Source organism: Ostrea edulis, chromosome 8 (genome assembly GCF_947568905.1).
Source record: "Ostrea edulis chromosome 8, xbOstEdul1.1, whole genome shotgun sequence".
NCBI classification, from domain to species: Eukaryota; Metazoa; Mollusca; class Bivalvia; order Ostreida; family Ostreidae; genus Ostrea; species Ostrea edulis.
In genome coordinates this window covers 13,874,718-13,888,090 of record NC_079171.1, presented here as the reverse complement: position 1 = coordinate 13,888,090, position 13,373 = coordinate 13,874,718, and the positions used below count along the sequence as shown (strand labels likewise).

Genomic DNA, 13,373 nt, shown 5'->3' with positions numbered 1-13,373 from the left:
GGCCTCACAGGCACCTCACTTGTCTGCAACTTCAACTGTGATGCACCAACTACTGACTGACCCTGCGAGATATACTGGTGACATGGAGGCCCTGGGGAACTCTCGTTTGCATAGATGGGCAAATGATGGGGAGACTGAGGTTGGTCATGACTACCACCACTACTAGTACAAAGATACCGACCCATTACTGCTGAGGACTCTATGGCATGGCCCGCCCACCACGCTGGAACAACCAACCTGTATTACTACCAGTGTAATGATAAGTACTTATAAATGCTATATATATAGAATTTATATAATTAACAGGTACAAATGTGTCAGCAAGACCGACATTAAATGTGGATGGCTGAAGAACCCAAAGACTTCGATAAAAACAGAAACCAAAACAATGGAAGAATTATTTCCTCCTACACGCCCAGATTACTCGTTGGTTTCACTTTTTATAAATATTTCAATGTGTAATTTTTATGTACTAAGATAGAGATACGTATAACTAGAATTAATAAATAAACATGTTAGTATTTGATTATGCATGAATGTTGGTAGAGCTTCTTAATATTCTCTTCAAAATTTTAAGTGTTTTAAGCCGACCTTTTGATGATAGTGACCGGGATTTTCTGCACAAAAATTTATCAAACCTTGGAAGGTTTATTGATAAACTATACGAATGATGTTCAGTTTTGTTGTTGTTGATAAAATTTATATTTTATTTTGATTGTTACATTTCAGTGTTTTTATGCACAAGCATTACTACTTTATTCAGGCAGTTTCCCCTAACAAAAATTGCTAAAAATTAAGAAGAAAAAAATGGTGTCAAATTTCCCAAGGGAAATTAATGATTGAAGCTTTATTTCCACTTTATATGACAATGGCTTTTTCATAAGGAAATATTGTGCAGTAACAGGATGTTTTTGTCATTCAATCAAGAGTTTTTAGAACTGTGTAAAATGCCAACCCCCCCCCCCCCCCCCAATCAAAAGGGAAAAAGGTAGCGTTTGAAATTGGTTTGAAAAACACTGCATTTAGAATTTCATGTTATTTATTATTCATTATTGCATTGCTGTCTTATTGATCATCAAAAATGGGGTGCATATTGTTTTTGTTGTTCCTTTATTTTATTTATTTTTTTGGTCCAATACATTATTAAGCTTTATAATACATGTTAACTTTTTTTTTTATTGCTTGATTTTTTATTTGACTTTTACATTACATACATATATGTAATTTAATCTACACAATAATATCATCGATATTCATATGCAAAAGACATTTCATAAATAGAAAGAAGGAGAAAGAGAGAAAGAAAGAAAGAAAACATATAAAACAAAGGGGGCATGGAACACAATCTTAGGTTAAAAAAAACAAAAACAAAAACAACTTTTTAATACAATCACAATTTATCATAAATATTTTGCCAGTATCTCTCAAACTCCCTATACCTGCAGTTTTTCAACAACAAAAGTTTTTCAACTGTAATTCTATCAATGATAATTTTTTTGGATGCATCTATACTTAATTTGCTTATACTTGAGAATTTACTAATATAAATATATATTGCTTTATCATCAGAATTATCAAATTTTCCACCTTGTGTACATTCTTATTAGCAAATTTTCCAAAAAGAATTGCTTCTCTATCAAAACTAATATGCTTGTCCAGTTTTTCGCAAAGCCATTCTTCAATTCCGTACCAGATCTCTTTCACACATGGACATTCTACAAATATGTGATCAATAGTTTCAAAATCCCTCTTGCAAAATGTGCAAATTGGGGAATCAACAATTCTAAGTTTATGTAAATAGTAGTTGCATGGAAATATTCTGTGTAAGATTTGAAACTGTAACCATTGCAATTTAGATTCTTGAGTTGTTTTAAAAGGAAGTTCAAATATATTTTTCCATTCTAGCTCTGAAAAACCTTCTTCTGTTTCTTCCCATTTTGATATAGATTTAATTTTGGTTGCTTTATGGCTTATCAATTGCTTATACATATCTTTACAACCTTTTTTATCTTTGAAATATATTGAAATAGTAGAGGGAATAATAGGCAAAAGTGGTTTTGTAGTTCTTGTATTGTCTTGTATAAGAACTTGTCTTTGTTGGATTGTTTTCTTTAGTCCTGCATATTCTACAAAATTCATTTTAACTTTCAAAACATTTTGTACATAATCAAAGCTGTACAAGTTACTATTTTCATCAAGAAGATCATAAATAAATATAATCCCTAAATCATGCAGACTTTTAAACAATACTGATCTTCCACCAATAGTAATATTTGGATTATAACAAATATGTTCACAATAAAAATCTTGGTTGATTTTTATCTTTTGCAGAATTTATATTTGACCAGCTCTGAAACACATCTATCCAAAAACTGTTGGTTATTTTTACCCTTAAATTATTGATAAAATCTATTCCAAATACCCATATCTTTTCTATACAAGTAATTAGTTCTGCCCCCAGTAGTTTTGTCCATTTTGCATTTGAATGTAGAATACGTCGAATCCATATTGCTTTAAGAGCAGTGATAAATTCTTTATAGTCAACCATTTTAATACCCCCATTAGCATATTCTTGAATTATGACATTTTTCTTTACTTTATGAGTTTTGTTATTCCAAAGAAAGTTATATAAATCACTTTCAAAAGCACAAATGGTTTCATCTTTAGGATTTGGAATTGTAAGTATCAAATGATTTAATTTTGGTATCAGTAATGTTTTTATTACTGTTAACCGTCCTAAAGGAGTAAGACTTCTATTATTCTACTGCATCATAACTTTTTTTATTTCCTTCAGTTTAGTCTTATAATTCAGTTCTACCATTTCTTGTAAATTGATACTAAATTTTATTCCTAATAAATCGAATGTTTTATTGTTCCAATCAAATTTCCACCTTGTATGATAGAAAACGTCCTTTGAAAATTTTTTGCTACCTATCCAAATCATTTTTGTCTTTGAAAAATTTATCTTTAGACCTGAAATTATTGCAAAGTAATCTAGGACTCTAATAATGCCATCCATGGAAGTGGGAGACCCATCTAAAATAAGTGAGGTGTCATCTGCATATTGAGATATTTTATATTCTTCCCCATCAATAGTAATGCCTTTAATATCTTTGTTTTTGCGTATTAGAATACCAAGTATTTCAGCACATAGAAGAAATAAGAAAGGAGATATGAGATCGCCCTGTCTACAGCCCCGTTCTGGACTGAAGTATTGTGACACAATTCCATTTTGAATGACACATGACTTTATTTGATTGTAAAATAATTTTATCCAGTTTTGAATAGAAATACCAAAATTAAAAAAAACATAATGTTTCTTGAATAAATTTCCAGGAGACAGTATCGAAAGCCTTTTCAAAATCGATAAGCATCAGAAGCCCCGGTATTTGTTTGGATTCTGTATAATGCATGATATCATAAATTAATCTTATATTCTCACCAATATATCTACCTTTAATAAATCCAGTTTGATCTGTATGTATTAATTTATCTAGGAAAATTTTTATTCTTTCTGCAATACACCCTGATGCTAGTTTATAAACAACATTCAAAAGAGAGATGGGTCTCCAATTTTTTAGAAACTCCTTCGGTTTTCCGGCTTTCGGAATACAGGTGATCACCCCTAACTTGTTACATTCAGAAAAATTGTGCCTCTCAAACGAGTTATTTATTGCTCGAGTAACAAAAGAACTTATATCTTTCCAGAAAAATTTTAAAAATTCACATGTGAATCCATCAGGGCCTGGGGTTTTATAATTTTTCATTTTTTAAAGAAATGTTAACTTGGGTATTTTGTTTCATAATCATTTCTTTTTAAATGCGTTTCAGATTCACATGACATAGATCTATAAGTTTTCTGAATGATATATGCTGAATCATTTCTGTTTATACGGTATATCCTGTCATTCTTCACTGCAAGGCCCAGACTACAAAATACATGAACAATATTCTATTCACAAACTGAAGACATGCAAAAATTTATATAGCAACAAATATTCTTAATATGTAATATAATCTTATGGAAACTTGTTGCATGCATATAAATATTTTACAGTGTTTGGGAGAAGCATTTTTTAAAAAATAAAATAAACTACTTTGAAAAATTTTCAGCTTTGAAATGGATTCTTGAACCAGAACCCTGTGAACCAGGCCCTCCTGTTCCTGTCATTGGGGACTTATTAACATCCCCAGAGTTTGTTCACTCTGATGCCCCTATGGTATGGTTGCGACGTACTTTGATTTTATCAGAGGATGCCATCAAAAGCGCAGTATTTGCAACGAAAGGGCAAAGAAACAATCCAATGTGGTCTGTTGTCGGGAAATACTGAATCACAGCCTCCAACTTTGGTGCAGTTCTTAGTTCTAAGCGCAGAACGTAATAAGGTGATTTGAAAAATAGGTTTTAAAAATTTTGCTTGGTATTTCTGTAAAACTGATCAGTATTGATCTGCTTTACAATGTGCATGGAAATTTCTTTGGTCTCTAACAAATTGATAAATTTTCTTTTTCAGAATTACATTGTCATTGAAGAAACGACTTATGTCTGCATACAACCTGGAGTCCATCAGAGCTGTTGATTGGGGTATAACTCATGAGGATGATGCTTTGAAAAAGTATGAGAAAGACTTTGTTGCAGTTGTAGAGCAATCAGGTAAATAAACTGAAAATGTTATACAAATATTAGGAGGCTTTGTGCCTGTGAAAATTCCCCAATTTCCATTGGAATGTTTTCACTTTGAAAATTTTATCTTGCCAATTTATTGGGATGCTATTTTTAGCTTACCTGAGCTGAAAGCTCAAGTGAGCTTTTCTGATCACCCGTATTCCGGCGTCCGTCTGTCCGTCCGTATGTAAACTTTTCACATTTTCAACTTCTTCTCAACAACCACTGGGCCAATTTCAACCAAAGTTGGCACAAAACATCCTTAGGTAAAGGGAATTCTAAATTGTTAAAATAAAGGGCCAGGCCACCTTCCAAGGAGAGATAATCAGGAAAAGGTAAAAATAGGGTAGGGTTATTAAAAAATCTTCTCAAGAACCACTGGGCCAGAAAAGATGAAATTTATAGATAAGCTTTATTAGGTAGTGCAGATTCTAAATTGTTAAAATCATGGCCCCCGGGGGTCGGATGGGGCCACAATAGGGGATCAAAGTTTTACATACAAATATATAGGAAAAATCTTCTTCTCAAGAACCACTAAGCCAGAAAAGCTGAGATTTATATGAAAGCTTCCTGATATAATGCAGATTCTAAATTGTTAAAATCATGGCCCCCGGGGGTCGGATGGGGCCACAATAGGGGGTCAAAGTTTTACATACAAATATATAGGAAAAATCTTTAAAAATCTTCTTCCCAAGAACCACTAAGCCAGAAAAGCTGAGATTTATATGAAAGCTTCCTGATATAGTACGCCACAATAGGGGGTCAAAGTTTTACATACAAATATATAGGAAAAATCTTTTAAAATCTTCTTCCCAAGAACCACTGAGCCAGAAAAGCTGAGATTTATATGAAAGCTTCCTGATATAGTACAGATTCTAAATTGTTAAAATCATGGCCCCCGGGGATCGGATGGGGCTACAATAGGGGGTCAATTTTTTTGTTGTTGTTTGTTTTGTTTTGTTTTTTTTCGTTTTTTTGTTTTTGTTTTTTTTTTTATATAGTGCAGATTCAAGTTTGTTAAAATCATGGACCCCGGGGATTGGATGGGGCCTCAATGGGAGCATCAAAGTTTTACATACATATTTATAGGAAAAATCTTTTAAAATCTTCTTCTCAAGAACCACTGAGCCAGAAAAGCTGAGGTTTATATGAAAGCTTCCTGATATAGTGCAGATTATAAATTGTTAAGATCATGGCCCCTGGGGGTCGGATGGGGCCACAATATGGGGTCAAAGCTTTACATACAAATATATAGGAAAAATCTTTAAAAATCTTCTTCCCAGAACCACTAAGCCAGAAAAGCTGAGATTTATATGAAAGCTTTCTGATATAGTGCAGATTCAGGTTTGTTAAAATCATGCCCCCCTGGGGTAGGATGGGGCCACAATAGGGGATCAAAGTTTTACATACAAATATATAGGGAAAATCTTCTTCTCAAGAACCATTGGGCCAAAGACGTTCACATTTACATGAAAGCTTTCTGACATAGTGTAGATTCAAGTTTGCAAAAACCATGGCCTCTAGGGGTAGGTTTGGGGCCATAATAGGAACTACAGTTTTACATGCAAATAGATATGGAAAATCTTCTGATATGGGTTATTAAAAAATCTTGACTCAGGTGAGCGATGTGGCCCATGGGCCTCTTGGTTTTTTTTAAAATAGTTATTATAAAAACAATCCAGGTCAGCAGTTTTAATTTAGCATTAAGAACTGATATTACCCTATATTCCAATAATTTTGAAACAGTACTAAGATTCTAAATACGCAAATCTCTCTTTCTGAAAGGAATTTGGCTGCATGAATCTGGAGTGCTGGGGGCTTCACCAGATGGCTTAATTGTACGACCACCAACACCAACATGCAGTGTGCATTATCAGACTCCAGAAGGATGCCATCCCTGATATTGTAGAGGTGAAGTGTCCATTCTCGGCATCATCAATAATGGTAGCCGAAGCAACACAACATCTGAAGAATTTCTTCTTAGGTACATATATATTCACTATCCCTGTGCTATGATTCATGCAGGTTACAATAATATTTATATGAGTTTTGTAGGGGGAAAATTGCGGAATTCATTTGGGTCACAATGCACCTTTCCATGTCAAAATCTGTGAGCTCATAGATAACAATACATATCAAGATCTTGATGATCACAATATTTACATCTACATACTGTATTATCTGCATTTTATTGGACGGGCACTGTTGACATTCATCAAAGACACATGTACGTTATATATGAAATCTAATAATTGTTTATTTTATTATAGATGTTAAAGGAGATTCTTTGTGCTTGAAAACCAGTCACCCATACTACCACCAAATTCAAGGGCAGCTGCACATGTGTAACAAAACATGCTGTGACTTAATTGTGTGGACAACAGTGGACTGTGTTGTGATCAGAATTGTTAGAGACTCTGAATGGACTGTAAATGTTGCAAATCTAGTAGATTTCTACTTTAATGTTTTCATTCCAGCATTGATGGAAAACTGAGTATGAATTAAATTGTGGTAGATACATGAGAAAGTCATATAATGTCAGTAATCTCAATTCATTGAAATTTTTGGGTGTTCCTAAGACTTAAGGAGGTATGCTACATCAGAGAAATTTGATATGTATGAAAAGTGGGGGATATGTACAACAATATTTTGAAATTGAAATTTCAGATTTACTTTATTTAGTCAAAAAAGGCAAAGGAAATAAATAAATAGATATTTATATTATCATCCATGTTTTAAAAGGAAGTCTGCCATTATGACGATGTAGAGTACTCCTTAAAGAGCCACCATATCTAAGCATCAAACTTTCCTTAATAGTGATGGATAATTAACCTGACCGATTTTGCTGAAATTTGTCATATAGTGATTATTTGATAGCCTCACATAAAATTTGGCATCAAAATCTGTAATTAAGGTACCATTGCTATTGGAAAAAGAATACCTTGAAAATTACTCCCAAGATGCTTGAACATTTTCTGGTGTACAAATACCTTCATTGCATGCTTAAAGATTAGGTTCAGAGTATTAATACATACACAATAAAACACCAATAAAATCAATATTGGACTGTAAATTGTTTCTGAAGTTGAAAAATCAATGTTCTGACATTTTGACTATATTTGGAAAAAATCAATTTAAAGAAAACAAGCATCAACAGATATGAATGAAAAGTTATGTATTATTTATATTTAATCCATTCCTCTATGTACAATATAATTATATCATTGAAAATTTCTTAAAACACATCAGCAATGTTCATAATCCCATTACAGTAATAAACCCCAGATAGTAAAATCTAACAATACAAACTTTCATTCAAGCTATTTCTTTCAAAACTGGAGCTTGCCAATTTACAAGACAGGAACAAAGTTGAAATATTTTTGTTGATAAGGGTCTGTAAGTAGCCGGAATGTGACGGAGAATTTCATAATTTTTAATTCTCTCGTTGGCTCTTTCTACATGAATGCGGGCTCTTGCGATCTTGTAACACAATGCTGCTTCTTGCTTTGTAAACTGACTTCTCATTGACAAAAAAGCTGGTATGTTTAAACAAACACCTTGAGGCAACTAATCATGGATAGTAAAACCTTTGTCGGCCAAAATTAAGTCTCCTGCCTTAAACTTCTGTAGGACTTTACTGTGAGATACAATGGCTACATCGGAGATGGAACCTGGATACAGTTTGGAACAGAATGCAATAGCACCATTTGGCGCTACGCAAGTTACCGCTTTAACAGTATGACGACTTTTGTAGCTACTGTACGCCATGGCCTGACTATCCATATGTGTCGGGATGTCTTGGGTGGTTTCAATTGCATCCATGGAGTCTCTGGCAGAGGAGAAATCCTCAAAAGATTTCGGCATGGACCCTAAATTTTTAAAAACAAGATAAGTAAAACTGATGGATGCTCCTTGAAATGCATCTAACCAATGATATAAAACTTCTAATATTGTTGAAATAGTGTTTTCTTTTCATGTATAACTTAGGTATATATTTTGAGTGGCCTTGACTTATCAAAAATGACCTTGGTTCAAAGTCTTTGTTAGGAATTTTAGGACTGCAAAGTCAGAGTAGACTAAATATGATAAGTTTCAAAACAAACCTTTGCACTTGAGTTGACTTGGAAAACATTTGTTGACTATGCCAGCAAACAGCATCTCATGTAGAGTATGGACAAGTGTATGAAAAATGTTCGAAATTGTAGGTCGGCTGACACAAAATCTATGGGCCAAGTCAATGTCACGAAAATTGAGTTTCAACTTCATGAGGACAATGAGTAGTTGGTCATCAATTTCCATCGTAGGTGTCCAATCATTATAGTAATGAAGATCGAATAGTCGCACCAGGACATCAAATATGTCAAACTGTAGGGATGTGTATAAAAGCATCTGAAAATGAATGGTGTGTTGATAAGAATAGATCAAAGAACGTCAATTTTTTTACCAGGACGAAATATTTTTGTCTCCATTTATCCACCAACTAAGTTGCATATATATCTGTATATACAGATATCAAAGGTATAATAGTGAATGGTAAGGAACAAAAAATTTCCCAATATGCTGACGACACAACTTTGGCTCTTGATGGTTCACCAAAATCTCTTTTTGCTGCACTTGACACTATAGACTACTACTCAAGTTTCTCTGGATTAAAAATAAACAGCTCAAAAACAAAAATTGTTTGGATTGGCTCTAAAAAAATCTCTAGTCAAGTATATCACCATACAAGATGGAAGCTAGAGTTGGATGCACTACTTTCAACTTACTAGGAATAGAATTTTCTGTGGATATGAAAAAAATAGTCGATTTAAATTATAATATTCAGATACCAAAAATTAAAACGTTGATACACCAGTGGAATAGAAGAATACTCACCCCCATTGGTCGAGTCACAGTCACCAAAACACTGCTTTTACCTAAGCTAAACCATCTGTTTATTACACTACCAAATCCTGATAAAGATATCTTGTCTTTTCTGAATAACTGTTTGTTTTTTTTTATTTATATGGAATTCAAAGATTGACAAGGTCAAGAGACAAATTGTCACCCAAGATTACTTAAAAGGTGGCATGAAAATGGTTGAGGTGAAAAATTTTATAATGTCTTTAAAATGTTCTTGGATTAAAAGATTAACAAACAGTCACAAACCATGGGTGGATATTTTTTGGCAGTACATGGCAATGAGGTGGTAAAAAAAATGATAGATTTTGGAGATGAATATATTTATACTATTATAAACCACAGCAATGATTTTTGGCGTGATGTTTTTCAATCATGGTTAGCAATGATTCGAGTAATGGATGAAAAGTATTCCATGCAAAAACTCAGTTCTATTCCAGTATGGAATAACACAAATATGTGTGTTGGTAATAAAGACATTTATGTTAAAACATGGTATCAACATGGTGTGAAAATAATTGGAGACTTTTTAGATGAAGATGGAAATTTTTTATTACTACAAGATTTTTCACAAAAATTTAGACTAGCAAATGTATGTACAATGCAATACAACAGTATTACCAGTACTATATCTAAGTTTTTAAAGACTTTGTCTGTTAAGAGATCAGATGTTAAAAAAAATTGTACACCATTTATTCCTTTTTACTTTGAATTTATACTGTTGAATGATAAATGTTCCAGAGTGTTATATAATATGATAAATAGTAATGATCTCATACCCAAATCAATTCAAAAATGGAACACTGAATTATCTGTACATTTAGAAGGCAATGTTTCTGTCAAAGAACTGTTTAAAGTTTGTTTTAAAACAAGTATTGATACCCAAGTTCAGTGGTTGCAGTACCAAATTCTTTACAAGTTTCTTCCTACGAAATATTACCTCAAGAAAATCAGTATAATTTCAGATGACTGTTGTTCATTTTGTAAAGATAATGAAGAAACAATGCAACATATGTTTATGTCTTGTTCTTATACTTTAGCACTTTGGAATAATCTTGGCATGCATATTTTCAGAAAAACATCAAAAAGAATTGGTTTTAATGTTAGTAATGTTATTTTTGGTGAAACACCTTTCAGTTTGTGTAATAAAGTTGTTAATTTCATAATTCTGTATACCAAACAATATGTTTTCAATTGTTCAAAACAAAACAAAATTCCTCATATTACTGGGCTGATACATTATCTTTCTTTCAAATACAAAGTTGAAAAATTTGTAGCAATTAAATCATGTGAAGTTTTGAAATTCGACAGACTTTGGGAAAACTGGAAAATTATTTTTGATCTGTAACCTAGAATAAGAAGTTTTCTACCAATAATGCTGAACTAGTAGTGTGAAAGAGTGTGAGAATGTATAAAATGATTAATATGTATCTTCATTACTATTACTGATGATTATGTGAATATGAAAAAAGAATAAATTATAAAAAAAAAAAAAAAAAAAAAAAAGTTGCATATATATAAAAATGAGATACTGAGAAAATGGTGTTGAATGGCAAAACATGCTATCATTTTTATATTATATCAGGCCACTATTAAAAAATTGTTTGTTGGGCGTTAGCAGCCCGACCCTCTCAAAAGGTTGCCGACCCAAAAAAAATTATTGGTCCAACAGTGATGTTTTTTTTTCTTTGGTTATTGTCCGGTGCGGAACAGAACAGAGTTCGAGTAGGATTTTAGCCGTCCGAGTCAGTAAAGCGCTTGACAGTCACCTTGCTTCGCTTCAAGTGCTTCCTTGATGGTTTGTTTCAAAATGTCCGACCTGAAGAGGACAAAATCGTATGCAACTTTATGCGTAAATATAGAGTTTAAAAACTCAAAGGAACGAAGCAAAGCCAATAGACTGCTTGAGTTTGACACGGATTCAACTGCGGCTGACGAACGTAGACACAACATAGAGCACATGTCGAAGTACATATCTGTTAAATTTATTTTCTCAAACCAAGCCATTATAACAGATTCTATGCTAGTTGGAACCCCCAGGTTACACGATGCTTGCAGTGCCTGGTTAATAGTTCATGCAGAAATGCATCTAACATTTATTTCAAAGCTTTTCATAGAATTTTGAAAAAAGATACAAAATCCATATTGTTTTCAATGTTTTAGACTGCTACTTTACATTTTATACCCCAGAAAAACTTTGAAATAAAATCCACTTATCATGCTTTTATGTTACTGAGCAGTACTTATATATTTCATTTAGAAATTTCAAATCTACATAAAACAGTTGTCACACTAGTTCCATGTGTCAGACATGTTCAATGGAATATATAACACTGCATGCCTACTAACATAAAGCAGAGGATGACTAAGAACTAAAGGGTGCATACACAGAACAATACAAAAGTGCAAAGCAAAACTAATTATTATTTATAAAGTGGTGCAAAGTGGTGTACTGATGAATAGTGATGTTATATACAAAAGCAGATATATAAATATGATAGAGCTGAATATGATAAGGCTGGCACATATGTACATTTAAAAGCATATTTAATCAATGACAAAGAACTTAGCTGATGAAGAGATATAATATAGCAAACAAAATATACAGATATATGTAGACGATGTACAAAAAATTCCAGCAGCACTGACGTATTTAATGCACACAAAAAAATTAATCCTGACCAAAAAAAAAAGCCTACCTACCTACCCATCATCAAAGGGGTAGGGTAGGCAAACACCCAACAAACAATTTTTTAATAGTGGCCTCAGTAAACTTCTAGAAATATTTCCAATGATAAAGAAAATATTTCCACTATAATACTTTAGATTCCATCCTGGAACCAAACTCTTACCCCCTAAGATCATAAAATTTACAATTTTGGTAAAGGACTACCAACTCCTTCTAGAGAAGAGTATTTTTGAAAATTGGTCAATTTTTGGCAGATTTTATCCCACCCTTAAGGCCCCAGGAGTGCAGGATTCCTGAAATTTAGAATTTATGCCCCCCTTGTCCCAGTGATGCTTCATACCAAATTGGAATGGTAGTTATCAATGTTAAAAATGTTCCAACTGTTAACGCACACCGACAGACAACAAATTGCAATATAAAAAGTTCTTATTTACCTTCTCTTCATTGTCTTTTATGTTATTAATAGACATGGGCTTTGACTTGTTGGATTCTACTTTGAGGGCACCAAGTTCCCTTTCCAGACCCCTTATCTCCTCTGAAAGCCGCTGCATTTCCTGAGCACAACTTAATCGGCAAGACACCGAGTAGCTGTGCTCAGTCATCATCTAGAAAAATATAGTGCGAATTGAATCATAAGCAAGATGTTTAGTTTGTAATGAAATATTGAAAAATGAAGGAAACTTTTGTCTTATTTTTCTTATGACATCATTAATATGCTTTAGAACTGTTACCTTTGCTGGGTCTTCACATTCAGTCAAATCTGATACCTGCAGATGGCTCGACTCTGACTCCTCACTTGTTAGCTTTTTCCTTTTTCTGAAACAAAATAAATTGAACTTTCATACATTTGTCAACTCGAGAGGCAATGAAAAGTTGTTTTTTTTTAAATCAGAATTACATAATTACCTTTTCATAATTTCAGGGTCAGAGAAATCCATGGTTTTTCCTTCATTCCATGCAAAATATGCAAGATCCCCGTCTTTACTTCCGTCTTTAAAATGACAGGAACAAATCCTGTCGTTCTGCCCTCCTGGTTGGCGATCAGCTCGTCTAACAATAAATTTTCAAAATTCATTCAAAGCAGATGTATTGTACTAGAAACTTCTACGGTAGTGTATA

General features: G+C 33.0%; 1 protein-coding gene and 1 pseudogene across 1 annotated transcript; one reads left to right on the top strand and one right to left on the bottom strand.

The window, feature by feature from the left end:
- Positions 1 to 206: 206 nt before the first annotated feature.
- On the top strand, positions 207 to 7,197 carry LOC125662871 (uncharacterized; annotated as a pseudogene).
- A 1,036-nt stretch (positions 7,198 to 8,233) lies between these two features.
- On the bottom strand, positions 8,234 to 12,852 carry LOC125662870 (uncharacterized). Its single transcript, XM_048895220.2, has 3 exons — positions 12,689 to 12,852; positions 8,770 to 9,055; positions 8,234 to 8,535 (listed from the first exon to the last, which is right to left on the bottom strand). Exons 1-3 carry the CDS (start codon positions 12,803 to 12,805, stop codon positions 8,234 to 8,236), a joined length of 705 nt encoding a protein of 234 aa, XP_048751177.2. The 5' UTR covers positions 12,806 to 12,852.
- Between the last annotated feature and the right edge of the window lie 521 nt (positions 12,853 to 13,373).